General features: G+C 39.7%; 1 protein-coding gene across 1 annotated transcript in view; it reads left to right on the top strand.

Moving 5' to 3' along the window:
* Window positions 1–18,072, top strand: part of tmem108 (transmembrane protein 108) — a 118,980-nt gene extending 100,908 nt beyond the window's left edge. Inside the window, exons 3-4 of the mRNA XM_060849883.1 lie at window positions 10,887–11,041; window positions 17,877–18,072. Coding sequence (XP_060705866.1) covers window positions 10,887–11,041; window positions 17,877–18,023 — 302 coding nt within the window. The 3' untranslated portion in view covers window positions 18,024–18,072. The remainder of the gene's footprint in view (window positions 1–10,886; window positions 11,042–17,876) is intronic.
* The last annotated feature ends 1,288 nt before the right edge of the window (window positions 18,073–19,360 follow it).

The following is a 19,360-nucleotide window of genomic DNA, read 5'->3' as shown; positions in this document are numbered from 1 at the left end:
ATTCTATATCCACCTGTGCAGCAACCTTCAGGACCTGACTCCCAGATCTCTCTGCCCATCAACTTTTCCCAAAGCTCTTCCATTCATTGTATAATTCGCTCTCAAAATAGACTTGCCTAAATGCATCACCTCACATTTAGATTAGATTACTTACAGTGTGGAAACAGGCCCTTCGGCCCAACAAGTCCACACCGACCCACCGAAGCGCAACCCACCCATACCCTAACATTTACACCTTACCTAACATTACGGGCAATTTAGCATGGCCAATTCACCTGGCCCGCATATCTTTGGACTGTGGGAGGAAACCCACGCAGACACGAGGAGAACGTGCAACCTCCACACAGTCAGTCACCTGAGGTGGGAATTGAACCCAGATCTCTGGCGCTGTGAGGCAGCAGTGCTAGCCACTGTGCCACCGTGCCGCCCACAAATTTGTCTGGATTGAAAGCTATCTGCCACTTTTCCACCCAACTCTCCAGTCTATGTATATCCTCCTGTATTCTCTGACAGCCCTTTTTGCTTTCTGCCACTCCACCAATCTTTGTGTCATCTGCAGACTTGCTGATCATACCAACAGTGCCCTCTTCTAGATCTTGTTGGCATTCCAGGCAAAAACCCATGGAGTACAGTTTTATGTGACAGAGTTACTAGGGATTAACTTTGACAAAAGCCATTGCATCTTTTTCTAGAAGCAAAGTCTCTTCATCACCACAGCCATCATGACGGCAGTGTACAGTAGCACAGTGAGTCCAGGCATAGGTGAAGCAACTTGTTGGAAACTTCTGACAATGAGACATTCTGCCAAATTATTTTGACAGTCTGCTCAGGGAACTGTCTAATGGATTGACCTCTTACTTTTCCCTCAGGGCCTTGAGGACATTAAGAGTGCCTACTAGATTTGTGAATCAAAGGTAATTTCCTGCACAAACCTTTCCACGAGGGACAGGTGGTACAGTTTAGTCCAACTATTTTCAGCAAAACAGAGAGTAGGAATAAATGGGTCTATTTTTAGGTAGCAGATATCTATTAATGGTGTACCATCAGGATCTGTTCACTATATATATAATCGAATAAGGGAATCAAATGCAATATTTCCAATTTTGCTGACCCTACAAAACTAGATCGGATTGTGAGTTATGAAGAGGATGCCAGGAGGCCTCAGTATGATCTAGAATAGTTGAGTGTGTGGGCAAATGCATATTACATGCCATATAATTGGATAAATATGAAGTTATAAATGTGAAAAGCATAAAGGGAAACATATTTGAAAACATTGACGTACAAAGGGATCTGGATGTCCTTGTATACTAGTCAATAAAAGTAAACCTGTATGTTAAGCAAGAAAATGCAATGTTTGCTTTTGTTGCATGAAGATTTAAATTCAGAAGGAGCGTGGCTTACTGAAATTATAAAGGGCCTTGAGACTACAGCTGGAATATTGCATGTAATATTAGTCTCCCGACCTAAGAGAGGATACGTACCAAAGAGGGAATGCAACAGAGATTCACTCGAATATTATTTGGGATGGCAGGACTGTTCCATGAAGAGAACGTGGCTCGACTGGATCTCTATTCATGAGAATTTAGAAGACTGAGAGAGGAACTGATTGAAATGTGCAAAACACTAACAGGCTAGACAAATTTGATGTAAGATGAACATTTATCCAGTTTGAGAGTTTAGAGTCAAGAATTCCAGTCTTAGGAATTGAGATGGACCTTTTAGGACTAAGATAAAGAAACTTCCAGTGGTCACCCTTTGGAATTAACTTCTAGAGAAGGCTATGGGAGTGATGTCACTGAAAAATGAAAGAGACTGATAAAGTTTTAGGTATAAAAGGCATCAAGGGGTATAGGAGAAAGTGAGAAAATGACATTTAGGATGAGGATCAGCCATGATCGTAGTGAATGGTGGAGCAGGCATGAAGGGCTGAGTGGCTTACCCCTGCTCCTAGTTTCATTGTTTACATTCTGCAGCAGCATTACTAGAACCATCCTCTATAACAAAGGGACAGGTAAACCTGAGCATTAGTGACACTTGGTGCTTGCAGACCAAAAGTCTAATCACAGCTAGATGCAGCTGCACATGAAAGTAGCCATTAGGATGACGGCCTTCCTGGAAATGTTCTGCCCCTCACCCATCGCTCTTCAGAAATTAGTGCATGATGTCCTTGTGGACTTGATCCATCTTTGATGTCCAAATGAAATAGAAGATAGCGAGGTGACTGCTTCAGCACGGCCTCAGGAAATGGGCCAGACTTGCACCATAAAGTGCAACATCAAGATCACCTCAAACCTGATGACAGCCTCCAGTGGAAAGGTGGGAGCAATGCACCCACATACCCAGTTGCCAGATCAGAAAAAAGGGTATTGGGTGTGTCATGTGAACATATTTAAACTGTATTATACTAGAGGGAAAGAACTGGAGAAACGTTATAGTCATTGCCCCACAGAATGAGTAATCAAATCTAGATATTGTGGCTTTTGGTGTACCTCAAAATAGATTTTTAAAATGAAGACATTCTTGAGAAGTGGGATAGGTTAGTCAGTCTCAGGAGCATCGAATGCAGTTGAAAGATTTGTTACCACAGTATGTGGACATATGTAAGAATCAGACTGGAAGACTAATGCTCTTGTACATGAAATAGACATAGGGAATACTGCTCTGATAAAACAAAATCCCTATCGGCTTAATCCTTTCAAAGCTAGACAGGTCCAGATGGAAGTGGAGGCCGTGCTTAATGACGACATCATCGAATTAAGCCTGACCGAGTGGAGTTCGCCGATCGTCTTAGTTCCCAAACCAGAGGGGACTCAATGACTCTGCATGGATTATTGGAAAGTCAATGGCGTTACAGAATCAGACTCATATCCAATTGGAGTACTGTGTTGAGAGAATCGGACAAGCTAGTTACATCACCAAGTTAGACATTATGTGTGGTTACTGGCAGGTACCTTTATCAGGGGCGACAAAAGAAATTTCTGTGTTTGTAACCCCGAATGGGCTATACCAGTTTAAAGTGATACCTTTTGAAATGAAGCACACAACGGCCACATTCCAAAGACTCATGAACAGATGTGTGGCTGGGTTAACAAACTCTGCAGTCTATTTGGACAGTGTAGTGATCTTTAGTTAAGTCATGGTAAGATTGCATGGTACAATTGGCAGAGCCGTTTGAATGACTATGAGAAACAAAACTGGTGATAAAACAGAATTCGAGAAAGCAGAGGTGGCGTTCTTGGGACATAACATTGGTCTTGGAAGGTTGACCTCATGGAATGCAAAGAAGAAATCCATCGAGGAATTTCCATGCACAACCTCAAAGAAACACATGTTTCAATTCTTAGGACTCAGCAGATTCTATCGGAAGTCTGTTCCAAACTTCAGCAGTGTAGTGACACCGTTTACTGATTTGCTGAAGAAAAACATAAAGTTTTGATGCACAGAGCCATGCCAGGAGGCATTCGGCCATTTGAAATTGATATTAACCACCAAACCAGTTTTAACTAAACCAAACATTTCAAAAACTTTTAAAGTCACCATCAATGCTAGTGACATTGGAGTTAGAGCTGTACTCCTACAAGAAGATGAGGATGGAATTGAACTGCCAGTTGGTTACTTTTCGAAGAAGATCAACATCCATCAGGAGAAATACTCCACAATTGGAAAAGAGTTTGGTACTGGCCTTACAACATTTTAATGTGTATGTCACAAACAATGTGTCGTAGACAGTTGTGTACATGGATCACAATCCACTTACATTCTTAGAACACTTCAAAGTCAAGAATAAGACTGTTTCATTGGATTCTTATGTTACAGACTTTTAATTTTAAAATCGTACATGTTGCTTGTAAGAATGTAATTGCAGATGTGTTATCATGGATTTAACTGATAAAGTTTAGATGAGATTTGTCTTTATTTAATGTTGTATGGGAAGAAGTTAAAGTGAACCTAGATTAAAGTTATCTGTATGTTAAGGTAGTGTGTTTTAAAAGAAATTAAAAAAAGAAGTCATCTTTTCATTATGATGGTTCATTTTTCTTAAGGGGGAGGTGTTATGAAGATGTGGGTGTGTACTATACCTTTAAGAGTGTTAAAAGCTACCAGAACTACCTTATTCAGAATAAGGTAACAATGTAACAGTCGGTCGAAAGCTAGATTAGCTCGGTTGCCTGGAATTGACAAAACAGATTTGAATTAGGACAATCAGTTTAAATTATATCCTGAAAAATACCAAACCCCAATTCACTTTGAATCAGTATATTGATAATCTTAAAAGCCAATGGCACAATAAAATGCTTTGGGGGTATAAGACCAGGGAAAATTGAACAGTTGGGAGGAGAACTGCCAAGCCAATGATATGTGCAGACTGCCTGGAGAATAGCTCTCTTAAATGTATCTTTATCGATCCGTGACCTGTGAAGCATAATCCCTAAGAAGAAGAAAAGAAGACACTGGAAGTTTCAAATAGAATATTCGACAGCTGGGTGGATTTGAAAACTTGAATTTTTAAGTAAATCTTAATCTGGGGGGAGTTTATCAGACTTGTATTATAGAAGGGAAGGCGTAAGATAGGTTAGAGGAAGGAGTTGTAAGTAGTTGCTAGTTAATTATTCTCTGATTTATTTTAAGAAATAAAGCTGTTAATCTTTACTTTTAATACAAAGAACAACGAAAGTTTACTGCCCAGGAACAGGCCCTTCGGCCCTCCAAGCCTGAGCTGATCAACATGAAATGTCTAAACCTGTCGGTCAATTCCTAAGCATCTGTATCCCTCTGCTCCTCACCTACTCATGCATTTATCCAGACGCATCTTAAATGAATCTACTGTGCCTGACTGTACCACCTCTGCTGGCAATGCATTCCAAACACCCACCACCTTCTGTGTGAAGTACTTGCCGCATGTATCCCCCTTAAACTTTCCACCTTTCACCTTGAAAGCATGACCTCTCGTTATTGAATCCTTCACCCTGGGAAAAAGCTTGTCTCTGTCTACCCTGTCTATACCCTTCATGATTGTATAAACCTTATTCAGGTCCGCCCTCAATCTAATTTTTTCTAATGAAAATAAACCTAAACTACTTTTTTCATAGTGAGCAACTAGCAAATAGTTCTATGCCTCTCGAATTTTCACAGATTACTGCATGAGATAAGTCTTTTCAGTGTTGCTGGTTTAAATTAAGCAGGAGGGTTTACCCCTGTCATAACACTATTCAGACTTCTGTGTTGCTCTGCCATTCAATACGATCATAGATGATCATCCAAATCAGTAACCTGTTGTCACTTAGCCCTAAAGAAAGATGGGGTTGATTGAATAGTGTTACTGTCACTGGACCAGTAAACCAAAGGTCTCGGCTAATATTCTGGGGGTAAAAGTTCAAATCCCCCACTATGACAAGTGGTAAACTTTGAATTCAATCTAAAACAGTCTGCTGTATTGGGGCAGCATAGTGACTCATTGCCTTACAGCACCAGGAGCATGGGTTCAATTCCAGCCTCGGGTGACTGTCTGTGTGGAGTTTGCACATTCTTCCCTTGTCTCCGTGGGTTTTCTTTGGATGCACTGGTTTCCTCCCACAGTCCAAAGATGTACAGGTTAGGTGAATTGGCCAAACTAAATTGCCCATAGTGTTGAGAGATTTGTAGGACATTAGTCAAGGATAAATGTGGACTGTTAGGGTGAGAGAATGGGTCTCCTTTCGGAGGGTCAATATGGACTTGGTAGGCTGAAGGGCATGTTTCTACACTATTGGGATTCTATGAACTATATCTAACTTCTTCTTGAAAACATTCAAAATTTGGCCTCAACCACTTCCTGTGGCAGAGAATTCCACAGGCGAACAACTATCTGTGTGAAGAAGTTATCTGTGTGAAGAACTATCTTGGTCCTACTGCATATCCTTATACAATGATTCTTGGTTCTAGATTCCCCAGTCATTACAATATTACAATGTCTGGTGGTATGCAGTTAGAGAGTCTGGATAGGATCTGAAAAGTCTAGGGTTCAAGTCCCAGGATAGGGAATAAGCCTAACCTCAGATCCCTATCCCCTAAGTTTGAGGGGCGGCATTGTGACACAGTGGTTAGCACTGCTGTCTCACAGTGCCAGAGACCTGGGTTCAATTCCCGCCTCAGGCAACAAACTGTGTGGAATTTGCATTCTCCCTGTTTCCTCAGGGTTTCCTCAGGGTGCTCCGGTTTCCTCCCACAGTCCAAAAATGTGCAGGTTAGGTGAATTGGCCATGCTAAATTGCCGCAGTGTTAGGTGAAGGGGCAAATGTAGGGGAATGGGTCTGGGTGGGTTGCTCTTCGGAGCGTCGGTGTGGATTTGTTGGGCTAAAGGGCCTGTTTCCACACTGCAAGTAATCTAATTCCTGCATTTACCCCGTCTAGTATTTTTCGGAGATCCATAACATCCCCGCCTCATTTTTCTGAACTCCATGGAATATAGTCCTAACCAATCCAGTCTCCCTTCCCTCCCAGGAATCTTCTTTGCACTCACCCACAGTCAGAGCTTCCTTCCTCAGATAAGGAGCCCTTTGATCCATTGAGTCTGCGCCAACAATAACTACTACCAAAGGGATGCTAATTCCAATTTGCCCCATATCCTTCAATGTTATGATATTTCAAGTGTTCATCCATTTTTTTTAAAGGTTTCTAGCCTCCATTACCTTCCCAGACATTTCATTCCAGATTCCTACCACCCCCTGAGTGAAAAGCCATCTTTTCTCAAATCTCCTCTGTTCTGAAGAAAGCTCATGAGACCATAAATGTTAACTCTGATTTCTCTCCACAGATGCTTCAAGACATGCTGAGATTTTCTAATTTCTGTTTTTGTTTCCCTAGGTCCCTCTATTCCTCTGAGATATCCAGTGTTCTGTCATTAATTAAATGTTCCTAATCTTGTTTCTTCTTCCAAAGTCTTCCTAATCTTGTTTCTTCTTCTTACACCTTGCACTTACCAGGTGTAAATACTATCTGCCACTGTTCTGGCCATTTGACCAACCCATCTGTGTCTTTCTGTACCTTTTAACCATCTTCTTCACTGTTAACCATCCAACTGATCTTGGTGTCATTTACAAACTTGCTTAAGGTTTCCCCTATACATTCATCTAAAACATTTATGTATATAACATTTATGTATATACTTCCCTTTGTACCACACAGCTGGGCACCAGCTTCCATTCACTCAAACAACTTTCCACCAGTACGTAAGCCAATTTCTGATCCTTTCGTTCAGGTTTCCCTCAATCCCATGGGCTTTAACCTTCTGAATCAGTCTTCCATGTGGTACCTTGTCAAAACTTTTATTAAAATCCAATTAAAGTACATCAATTGAATTTCCCTTTGACATAGCCATGTAACCCATGCTTTTTCCAATGGACATTAATTCTTTGCTTCAGATTTTTTTTCTAATAGTATCCCTACCACTGTTATAAAATCATAGATCTATAGAGCCCAAACTGGTCCATGCTGACCAAAATGCCACCTACACTGACACCATTTCCTTGGACTTGGCCTATATCATTCTAAACCTTTCATACCAATGTATCTGTCCAAATGCCTGTTAATATACCTACCTCAATAACTTCCATTGGCAGCATATTCCATAGGTTTACCACCCTCTATGTAAAAAAGTTCCCCTTCAGGCTTCCGTTTACTGTTTCTCTTCTTACCTTAAACTGATGCCCTCTCATCCACGATTCTCCAACCCTGGAAAAAAGACTGAATTGCATTCACACTATCCATGTCTCGTATGATCTTATACACTTCCATAGGTTAACCCCTCAGTCTCTTACGCTCTAAAGAAAAAAACGTCTCCCTTTAACTCAGACCATTGAGTCCTGGCAACACGCTTCTAAATTTCTTTTGCAATTTTTCCAGTTTAGTAACATCTTTCCTATAGCAAGGTGACCAAAACTGAACACAATACATTAAGTGCAGCCTCACCAACGTCCTGTACAACTGCAACTTAACTTCCCAACTTTGATATTCAGTGGCTGACTGATGATGCCAAAAGCCTCCTTCACTGCCCAGTTTACCTGTGACTCCACTTTCAGAGAACTGTGCACCTGAACTTCAAGGTCCCTCTGTTCTACTGCAATCCTTAAAACCCCACTATTCACTATGAAACTCCTACCTTGATTTGACTTTCCAAAATGCCAGACCTCAAATTTAAATTAGATTAGATTACTTACAGTGTGGAAACAGGCCATTCAGCCCAACAAGCCCACACTGACCCTCCAAAGAGCAACCCACTCAGACTCATTCCCCTACATTTACCCCCTCACCTAACACTACGGACAATTTTGCATGGCCAATTCACCTAACCTGCACATTTTTGGACTGTGGGAGGAAACCGGAGCACCCGGAGGAAACTCATGCAGTCACGGGGAGAACGTGCAAACTCCACACAGACAGTTGCCTGAGGCATTGCCTGTCTATTTATCTAAATTAAATTCCATTTTCCATTTCTCGGCCCACATTCCCAGCTTACAGAGTTAAGATTGAAGGACAGCATTCATTTAACACCCCTCCAAAATCCTGTGACTTTGCACAGTTTGCCCCCTTGGTCAGCTTCGGATTCTTTCTAATCCTGGTTACAAGTCCTTTTTCATGCACTCTTTTTGCTCTTCTAGTTTCATTCTTAAGTTCCCTCTTGCAGTTCTAATACTCCTCTAGGGCCCCAGCTTAATGGCTACCTTTGGACTTGCGAGAAGCATTTCTATTCTTCTTCATCCAGTCCTGAATTGTCCTAGACATCCAAGGTTCCCTGAAACTATTGCTCCTATATTTCCCCCAAAGAGCACTTGTCATACTTGTATTCTCCCCAGGTCCTTTTTGAATGCTCTCCACTGCTCTGCCTTAGACTTACCTGCAAGGAGCAGTTTCCAGTCAACTTTGGCCAGACCCTGCTTTATATCAATAAAGCCCGCCTTCCCCCAATTCAGAGCCATCTTTTGCAGATCGTCTTTCTCCTTGTCCATTAGAGATTTGAACCATATTATGTTTTATCACTGTAGCTGAACAACAGTTCCCCTACTGCCACATTGAACACTTGTCCAACTTTGGTCCCAAGAAATAGATCCTGTACTTCACCATCACTTGCTGGGCATTCTGCATGTTAATACAAAAAAAGCCCCTGGATACCTTTCAAGAAATCCATCCCCTTTAAATCCTTAACACTAGGGCCAACGCAACATATGTTAGGAAAGTTGAAATCTCCACATATAATTACTCAATTATTAGTGCTACACACCTCTGTGAAATGACTACATATTTGCTCTTCTATTTTCCCCTGACTCTTTGGGGGAGCTACAATACACTCCCAGTCCGCTTAAATTTGCATTCCCACAGAGCCTTGTTTGAAGACCCTTCCAATATCATCTTTTCTTATTCCGGTAATTGACTCCTTAATTAATAGTGCTTTTTAGTTGATTCCACCACTTCTCTTATACCCTCCTCCGTATCGCGTAAAGCTCCTATACCCTGGAATGTTGAATTGCCCTTCCCTCAACTGCATTTCTGTAATGGCAACAATATCACACTTACATGTATGCCTTTAACTTGTCAGTCTTACCCATTATACTCTAAGCATTAAAATAATGACCATCCAGCCTTGCATTACTCTCTTGACACTTCACTGAATCCTTTTCCATCGTGTGACTTACCTCTATTTCATCAATATTCTGCATCCCCTGTCCCTGCCATACTAGTTTAAACTCCTCCCTACAGCACTAGCAAACCTACCTCCAAGGATGTTTGCCCAATGTGGTTCAGATGCAACTATCCCATTTGTAAATGTCCCACCTTCCCCAAAAATAGCCCCAGAAATCTAGGATTTTAAACCCCTCCCACTAGCACCACCTCTTGAGCGACACATTCATTTGTTTTATTTTTCTATTTCGAACTCACAGGTGGCACTGGGAATAATCCAGAGATTACAATTAATGAGGTCCTGCTTTTTCATCTATGGTTCTTGTCATGAGATCTCATTCCTCACTTTGCTGATATCATTGGTACTAACATGTAATGTGACCTCTAAATCATCACCCAGCCCTTTCAGAATGCCTTACAGCAATACAGTAACATCCCTGACTCTCGATAAAAGTGTGACGCTGGAAAAAGCAGAGCAGCATCTGAGGAGCAAGAGAGTTGACATTTTGGGTGTAACCCTTCATCAAGACTCTGGCATCAGGGACAGAGATGCAACACTCCATTCTGGAGTAATGTCTTCGGCCAGAGAAATATCTTTCAGAAGAAAGCAGTCGACGTCTTCAAATGTTAAACATCCTCTGGTCTTTCTATTTTATTGACACTTTGTAACCAGCTCTGGAGGTAGCAGAGCCTGACATTATTTGAACAAAACACAGAAAGGTGCCAGGATAACTGCATGCCTCCATTTTGAAAAATGCGTTTAAACTAAGTTAAAAGCTTCAAAGCAAATATGCACCTTTAAATTATTCGTACTTTAAAATACACAACATCATCATTTTTTGGAATAAAAATAGACTATATGGAAGTTCTTCAAAGACAGTGGGAAGTGCTTTTCAACAGTCACTCAATTTTAGGACTTGGTGAAATAGAAAGATGTGAGCAGATTGGAAACATGAAGCAACCATGGCCTGTTTCTGAAAGTGTTGTAATAAATGCATTGTGTAGAATTATTGGTTGTGTTGAAACCTTAACAGGTTTAGCATTCCTGTACATTAGAGAATTAATTGCCCACCAGATTATGTTTAATCAATGTTTTCTTTGAGTTGTTTCTTACAGTTAAGATGTTTTAAAATGTGATAACTAGCATAACTCATTCAAATTGATCAATGAAAATTCCCATATCTTCTCAAACATCTTATGTAAAATTAACTTCTCCTTTCTGTTGACAGCAGTTTTACTTACAGTATGCTGTATGCAAAAAAAAAGGAAACCATCAAACCCTGAAACCAATTTAAGTTATTGGAACAACACAATTACTATGGATTACTTCAACAGGCATGCTGTGGAACTCCCAAGAGAAATCCAGTCTTTTGAAATGTCAGAGGTACTTTTTTTTAAATCAGTGAAGAACGTTATATGTTAAGTAGATACTTAATATAAGTAGGAGACAGTGAGGTCTGCAGATGCTGGCGATCAAAGTTGAGAGTGTGTTGCTTGAAAAGGACAGCATGTCAGGCAGCATCCGAAGAGCAAAAGCCCTTCATCAGGAATCATTCCTTCTAATGAAGGCTAATGAACAAGATTAATAAATTAAATTTTGTCCTGATCTAATATACGAAGAAGGAACAAGAGTAGAGCAGTCAGCTGTTTTAGCCTGCTTGCCGTTCAAAAAGATCAACTCGATATTCCTGAACATTCCCAATGATCTCTGGTAAATATGGATCTATCCATGTGTGCCTTAGGAATACTTAAAGGTTCTGTCTCCACTGCCTTTTTGGGGAAGGAAATTCCAAACACTAACAAACCTCTGAGAGAAAAAAGCGTTTCCTCATCTATGTTTTTATTGATCCCCGCCATATGTTTAACCTATGAATCCTAGTTCCAGATTCCTCTGCAAAAAGAAACATGTTTTCAGTACCCACACAGTCAAATACAGTTCTAGCCTGTCTACCCTTCGTTATAAGGCAATCTACTTATTCTAGGTGTTAGTCTAGTAAACCTATTCTGAACTGCTTCCAAAGCGTTAACATATATCCAGAAGCATGTTCACCTGTAACACAGTGTCATGGAAGTTACTTAGTCTGAGACTTCAAGACTTGTTTCAAGAAGCTTTATTTTTCATGAATTCAAGAAGAGGCTGCTACAGTCTTCACTGTCTCCCAACACTCTCTCAAGCAGAACAACTTTGATTTCATTCTGCACTCAAGGACCGTTGAATACAATGATTCAAGATAAAGATAAACACAGAGCAGTTACTCCTTTTGTTCCCAGTGTTGTTCAATGACAGAGAAACTAAAGAGGTTTACATACACTCCCTGTGTTTCATAAAACTATAATTACACAACCTCAGTCTTTATCTCTATCAGTATTTTTCCACTACATCTGTGAGCCTGAGAGCCAAGATTTTACCTTAGTCAAGTATCCCATCATGTGGCAGTATGCCAAGTTCTTACTACTTCCACACACAGTGCTCCAGATATGGCAGCACCAAAGCTTTGCATAACTCTAGAATAACCTCCATACTCTTGCATTCAGTGCCTATTATTAGCTTTCCTGATTACTTGCTGATGAGCATGATTATGAATCATGCACTAGGACACTCAGATCTCTATTTATCTCACAGCTCTGTAACCCCTCATCATTTAGACAATATGCCCTTTTAAATCTTTCCTGTCTAGTTTTTTAATAAATATCCTTGAAAGAAGTATGTAAATTTGGCAAATAAAGCAGATTTTTTGAAACCCTGCAGAGTCTTCAGAGTGCAAAACTTGAAATTTTAAAAAATCATTATTTGTTGTTTTTGATCACCTGTTTATTCAGAGCCCAGCACTTTTTCTCAAAATGTCAATGAAATAACTCACCAAGTCACCTTTTATTTATACATGAATGTCCTTGGTGCTGATGCAGCTTCCTCAGAGCTAGTTGTCAGAGTGAACAAAACCTTTGAGACCCCTTCTTATATATATCAGCCAGCGCTCCCTCATTGGACCAGCCCCAGAGAACTAACTTTCTTTGAGGTTCACTTGGCTGACCTTTGTTGCAATCACTGCAGCCAGTGTGGTGTTTTCAATCACTGAATCAAAATGTCAAGCTGCAGACTTTGTAGCCACTGCAGATTTTATAGCCAGTGGGAATGCATTATCTTCACAATTTATCACACTTGCAGTTGTCCACAGAATCTCTCTAAACTTTGCTTCACAATTTATATTTATTAGATAGTCAAAATTTTGGCATCCCATCCACAGGTAGTTTTTCAATTTAGAAAATTGTACAGAAAGCAAAGAAAAATGAAGAAAGGCAGGAACAAACAGAGATAAGACATTCAGCAGATAAGGCAATATCTATGATGAGAGAAACTGAGATAACATTTCAATTCCAGTATAACTCCTTTTCAGAACGATAAGATGCTGGAAAATGTTTTTTATACTTTTGAGAGAGGAGGAGGAGGTATAATGTCAAAACCATTTTCACCACGAACATTTCCAGTGCCTTTCTGTCTGAAGAAGTGTCAGACAAGAATTAAAAGATTAACTCTGTTTTTCTCTCTGTACTGATGCTGCCAGACTTGCTGAATTTCTTCAATAATCTTACGCTTGTTTCATATTTTCAGCATTTGCAGTGTTTTGCTTTCCTCGCTTTTTAAATAGAGACGTCACGTTAGCATTTTTCCAACCTTGTGGTGCTTCTTCAGAATCCAAGGATTTTAAGAAAATTGTGATCATCCACTAGGCTTAATGAACAGGCAACAGCATTACAGATGGAATATACTGTTATAAAATGAGGATATTCACTTTGGTAGGAGGAAAACATATGCAGAGTACTCCTTAAATGATAAAAGGTTGGTGTTTGCAGACGTACCAAGAGCTTTGGTGTCCATGTCAATAAGTCACTGAAGGCTAACCTGCAGTTGCAGTGCAAATAAAATGTTAGTAGAGAGTGCTGGAGGAACTCAACAAGTGAAGCAGCATTTGTTGAAAGTGAATAAAAGTTAACATTTCAAATCTAATATAACTTAGAATCTTTCCTCCTTTCTGAGAGTCTTCTTGCTGAGATTCATGAATAACTTCTCAAATTTCTGTCATTCCTGTTAATCTATCTGCGCAGTTCACTTCAGCCAACTCTATCATCATTTCATTGTAATTCCCTTCATTTAGGTTCAACCCAATAGTTTCTGATCTAGGTTTCTCACATGTAAACTGAATATTAAATATTTCGTTGAACATAGAACAGTACAATACAATAGTGGCCCTTCAGCCCTCAATGTTGTGTTGACCTTTTCTCCTACTCTGACATCAAACTACTTATGCTACATTTTACAATCATCCATGTGTCTATCCAAGAGTTGCTTAAACGTCCCTAATGTCTCTGACTCTACTACCACTTCTGGCAGTGAATTCCATGCACCCACCATACAGTGTAAAGAACCTACCTTTGACATCTCCCCAAACCTTCCTCTAATCACCTTAAAATTATGCCTGTCATCATCTTGTACACCTCTCATAAGTCACCTCTCATCCTTCTTTGCTCCAATGAGAAAATCCCTAGCCCCCTCAACTTTTCTTCATTCCAGGCAGCATCCTGATAAATCTCCTCTGCACCCTCTCTAAAGCTTCCATATCCTCCCTATAATGAGGTGACCAGAACTGAACACTATATTTCATGTTATGATCATTTCTTTCTTGTAGATACATTTGGTAGTACACTTAGTAGTCATTTATTGAACTTGCCTTATTACCACATCCAAGGTAGCCTGAATCCCGATGTCTCCTTAATCTATTGCTCTAAAAGCTACTCTAATGCACTCCATAAATTTTTTGTGAGAGCTACCCTTTCCAATTTTATTAACCCATGCAAAATGAAGGTTAACGTCAACCATAATTGTTGCTATGTTCCTTTTACATTCACCTATTATTTGTTGATTTATGCTTTCATTATGTTTTCAATGCTGCATCTGTAAAATGATTTGAGATGCCAGTGTTGGACTGGGGTGTACAAAGTTAAAAATCACACAACACCAGATTACAGTCCAACAGGTTTAATTGGAAGCACTCGCTTTCAGAGCGCACAACCACCTGATGAAGGAGGCATCTTCATATATTGATGGTTTGTTTAAGGGGGCATTGGTGAGATGAGGCCATGGTGTTTAGAAGGTTAATTTTTTAAGAGAGGTTTTAAGGCAGGAGTGTCAAGCAGTCTACAAAATCCTATAGAATAAACAGCTTGTGAGGCCTTGGTTTTGTTTAAGTTGGAACAATAGAAGCGCCCTGGATGGCATGGCCAGCTCTCAAAGACCAGGAATTCTAGTCTTTTTTTAGTTTTTAGTTTCAGTTTTAAGCAGTTGCTGTTGTGGGTTTGAGCAAAAGAAAGCTATTTTTCCTCTCTCGATTACAGCCAGAAGCTGGGGATTCTGATCGTAAACTGTTAGATTGCATATGAGACAAAATCTGTTTTTGCCTTTCTGTAAAGAGGCATGTTTATGGGATGTTACCATATTGGAACAGTTAATTAATAATAATTACTCTATCTTTTATTCTGTTAAGTCTTCCAGTAGTGTTAAATTGATTTGAAAAGTAAGTTCCTTTCTTTTGTTGTACCTTAATGATAATGTTTAAATAAATTGTGTTTTGTTTAATGTCAAGTAGTCACATTGCACCTGAAATACAGCCTTTAAAATAAGAAAAAAATACAGTGTGGGCTACCTTCTTAAAATATTTTAAGAGGATTTGGTCTGAACATTAAAATATTGAACCAATGGTATATGAGTTTTGGGCTGTGTTTATGAGCAGCTTTAATGATTAACTTTGAGATTATTTATGGAACTTCTTTTTTATTTGAGCCAGTATCAGATAGCGGCACAATGGCTCAGTCATTAGCACTGCTCCCTCACAGCGCCAGGATTCCAGTTTCAATTCCTGCCTTAGGCAACTGTCTGTGTGGAGTTTGCACATTTTTCCCATATCTGCATGGGTTTCCTCCAGGTGCTCCGGTTTCCTCTCACAATCTAAAGATGTGCAGGTTAGGTGAATTGGCCAAGGTAAATTGCACATAGTTTTCAGGGATGTGTAGGTTAAGTGCATTAGCCTGGGGTCGATTTACAGTAATAAGGGTTACTCTTTGAAGGGGCAGTGTTGGGCCGGAGGGCCTGTTTCCACACTGTAAGTCTTCTATGATTTTACCTTAGGTCTCTTTTATATCTTTTGCCTCTTACCCTAAACCCTCTGGTTCTGGACTCTCCCATCCCAGGAAAAGACTTTGTCTATTTATCCTATCTATGTCCCTCATAATTTTGAAAGCCTCTATAAGGTCACCCCTCAGCCTTCGACACTCCAGGGAAAACAGCTGCTATGTTCGGCCTCTTCCTATAGCTCAAATCCTCCAAACCTGACAATATCTTTGTAAATCTTTTCTGGACCCTTTAAAGTTTCACAACATCTTTCCAATAGGAAGGAGATCAGAATTGCAATATTCCAGTGTCCGGTACAGCCACAACATAACCTCCCAACTCCTGTACTCAATACTCTGACCAATAAAGGAAAGCCTGCCAAATGCATTCTTCACTGTCCTATCTACCTGCGACTCCACTTTCAAGGAGTTATGAACCTACACTCCAAAGTCTTTTTGTTCAGCAACACTCCCTTAACCTTACCATTAAGCGTATAAAGTTCTGCTAAGATCTAAATTAAACTCCATCTGACACTCCTCTGCCCACTGTCTCATTTGATCAAGATCCCATTGTAACCCGAGTTAACTTTCTTCGCGGTCCACTACACCTCCAATTTTGGTGTCATCTGCAAACTTACTAACTATATCTCTTCTGCTCACATCCAAATCATTTATATAAATGATAAAAGTAGTGGATCCAGCACCAATCCTTGTAGCATTCCACTGGTCACAGGCCTCCAGTCTGAAAAACAACCCTCCACCAACACTCTCTGTCTTCTACCTTTGAGCCAGTTCTGTATCCCAATGGCTAGTTCTCCCTGTATTCCATGAGATTTGATTAGATTCCCTACAAGTGTGGAAACAGGCCCTTCAGCCCAACAAGTCCACACTGACCCTCCGAAGAGTAACGCACCAAGACCCATTTCCCTCTGACTAATGTACCTAACATTATGGACGATTTAGCATGACCAATTCACCTAATCTTTGGAGTGTAGGAGGAAACCAGAGCACCTGAAGGAATCTCACACAGACATGGGGAGAATGTGCAAACTCCACACAGACAGTCACCTGCGGCTGGAATTGAACCTGGAACTCTGGTGCTGTCAGGCAGCAGTGCTAACCACTGAGCAACCATGCAGCTTCGAGATCTCGCCTTGCTAACCAATCTCCCATCGAGAACCATGTTGAATGCTTACTGAAGTCCATATAGACCACATCTACCGCTCTGCCCTCATCAGTCCTCTCTGTTACTTCTTCAAAAATCTCCATCAATTTGTGAGACATGATTTCCCAGGCACAAAGCCATGTTGACTATCCCTAATTAGTCCTTGCCTTTCCAAATACATGTACATCCTATCCCTCAGGATTCCCACCAACAACTTGCCCACCTCCAATGTCAGGCTGGTTGTTGTACATGGAAGATATAGAATGTAGGGAAATAGATGGTGACATCTTGAAAAAATGTCCACATTACAGAGGACGAAGTGTTGGATGTCTTGAAATGCATAAAAGTGGTTTGAATCCCCAGGATCCATGTCTGTAGTTTCCTGGTTTGTTCTTACCACCTTTCTTATATAGTGGTACCACATAGCCAACCTCCAGTCTTCTGACAACTCACCTATGTCTATCGATGATATAAGTAGGGTCAGCATTAACTTCCCTAGCTTCCCACAGAGTTCTAGAGTACACCTGATCAGATCCTGGGGATTCAAACCACTTTTATGCATTTCAAGACATCCAACACTTCGTCCTCTGTAATGTGGACATTTTTTCAAGATGTCACCATCTATTTCCCTACATTCTATATCTTCCATGTCCTTTTCTACAGTAAACACTGATGCAAAATATTTTACAGACAACAACAATGCTCTGGATCTGAGGTCAAATATAAATCAGAGCAGATAAGAATTAGTGAACCATATTTTTTTTGAAATGAAAATCAACAATCACCCGTAGATTAGATTTTTAATTGACAGTATATCATGTATTAAATACTGTATAATTTGGAATGATGCATCGGGATATCTAATTTAGAAATGTTTATTCTTATGTTTTAGGACCATCTTTCTGAACTTCAATCCCCTCTGAATGGTGATTATGTAGACACTGGAATGGTTCTTGTCAATCCTTTTTGCCAGGAAACAATTTTCTCATCGAACACAGATTTCCTTAGTTGTAGTCATGTGAAAAAGAAACCTGACTAAAGCTGTGTTACCATGATACCTGTATTAAGTATATACCTCAAACTTAATGATGGACCATTTTTCAAAATGTTCATTATTCATTTTTATATGTCTTAAGAAAAATTTACAAAGTTGCTTTATCAAATAAATGAGTTTCTCAGCCGATAACTATTTAACTTCTGGTCTATTGTCTACTTTTTGTGATTTTTTTTGGATTTTAATATATGGTTTTTCACCAATGTAGTATTTTGAATTTATTTGTAAAGCATTGTAATTTTAAGGAAACCTGTAATTAAAACTGTAATCAGTGCATTAGACCAGAACAATAAAGATGGTTATGCACAGATCTATCAATCTGAAGTTAAAAATACTGAGCAGTATAAGGAATGTTTTTGACTGAATCATGATGATATGTCCATGCACTTCATATGCCACATTATTGTAGTCCATCAAATATAAAACACAAGTCAAATTTAGTCTTAAAAATCTCCTCCCTTCAAAATAACTGTTTAGGAATTAAAATATTTTTTGTTGTTTTCTTTGAAAATCTACATACTAAGAAGGCAATAAAGGGTTTGAAGGACCTTCCTGTTGGTTACTACTGACCAGGGTACAATGTAGCAAAGCATAGAAACATATCTGGTACTAATCAGATTTGCCATGAACAACTGTCATTAAATTTTTGCTTGCAAAGTGACTAAAAGTGCAAGCTGACAACTTTGAGGAGTGGCATCTGTGTGATATTTTAGCTCCTGAACCCAGCAAATACAAATATTTCAATATGAAACAGCTCAAAGGAACAAACACTGACACAATCATATCATTTAGAATGAGGGAATTCAGCGTCAACTAAGGATTAGCAAGGAAATAAAAGGGGAAAAAATATTAGATTCAAAAACAGAATGAAGAGACAAGGGATGATAAAGTATATAAAAAAAGTTCTTTTTTTGGAGAGTTTCATGTGTTCTAGAGCTCCAGTGAGCTTTGTCACACTATGCTCCACACTATGCTCTATCAGTTGTGCATCATGTATCTATGGTACCTAACTCATGGTGTTTTATGCAAAATAGAGTCATACAGCATGGAAACAGACCTTTCTGATTACCTGTCTATGCCAACCAAATTTCCCAAACTAAACAAGTTCCACTTGCCTGTTTGTAGGCCCATATCCCTGTGAACGTTTCCTACATATGTCACTGTCCAGATGTCTTTTGAATATTGTAACTGTATCTCTAGAGCTTCTATCTCTGGTTGTTCATTCCACTTATAAACCACTATCTGTATGAAAATGTTTTCCCTCAGGTCCCTTTAAAATCTTTGTGTTCTTACCTTAAAAATATGCCACCTAGTTTTGAATT

The sequence above is a fragment of the Hemiscyllium ocellatum genome, chromosome 34, assembly GCF_020745735.1.
Source record: "Hemiscyllium ocellatum isolate sHemOce1 chromosome 34, sHemOce1.pat.X.cur, whole genome shotgun sequence".
Lineage (NCBI taxonomy): Eukaryota > Metazoa > Chordata > Chondrichthyes > Orectolobiformes > Hemiscylliidae > Hemiscyllium > Hemiscyllium ocellatum.
This window is presented reverse-complemented; position numbering and strand designations above follow the sequence as displayed.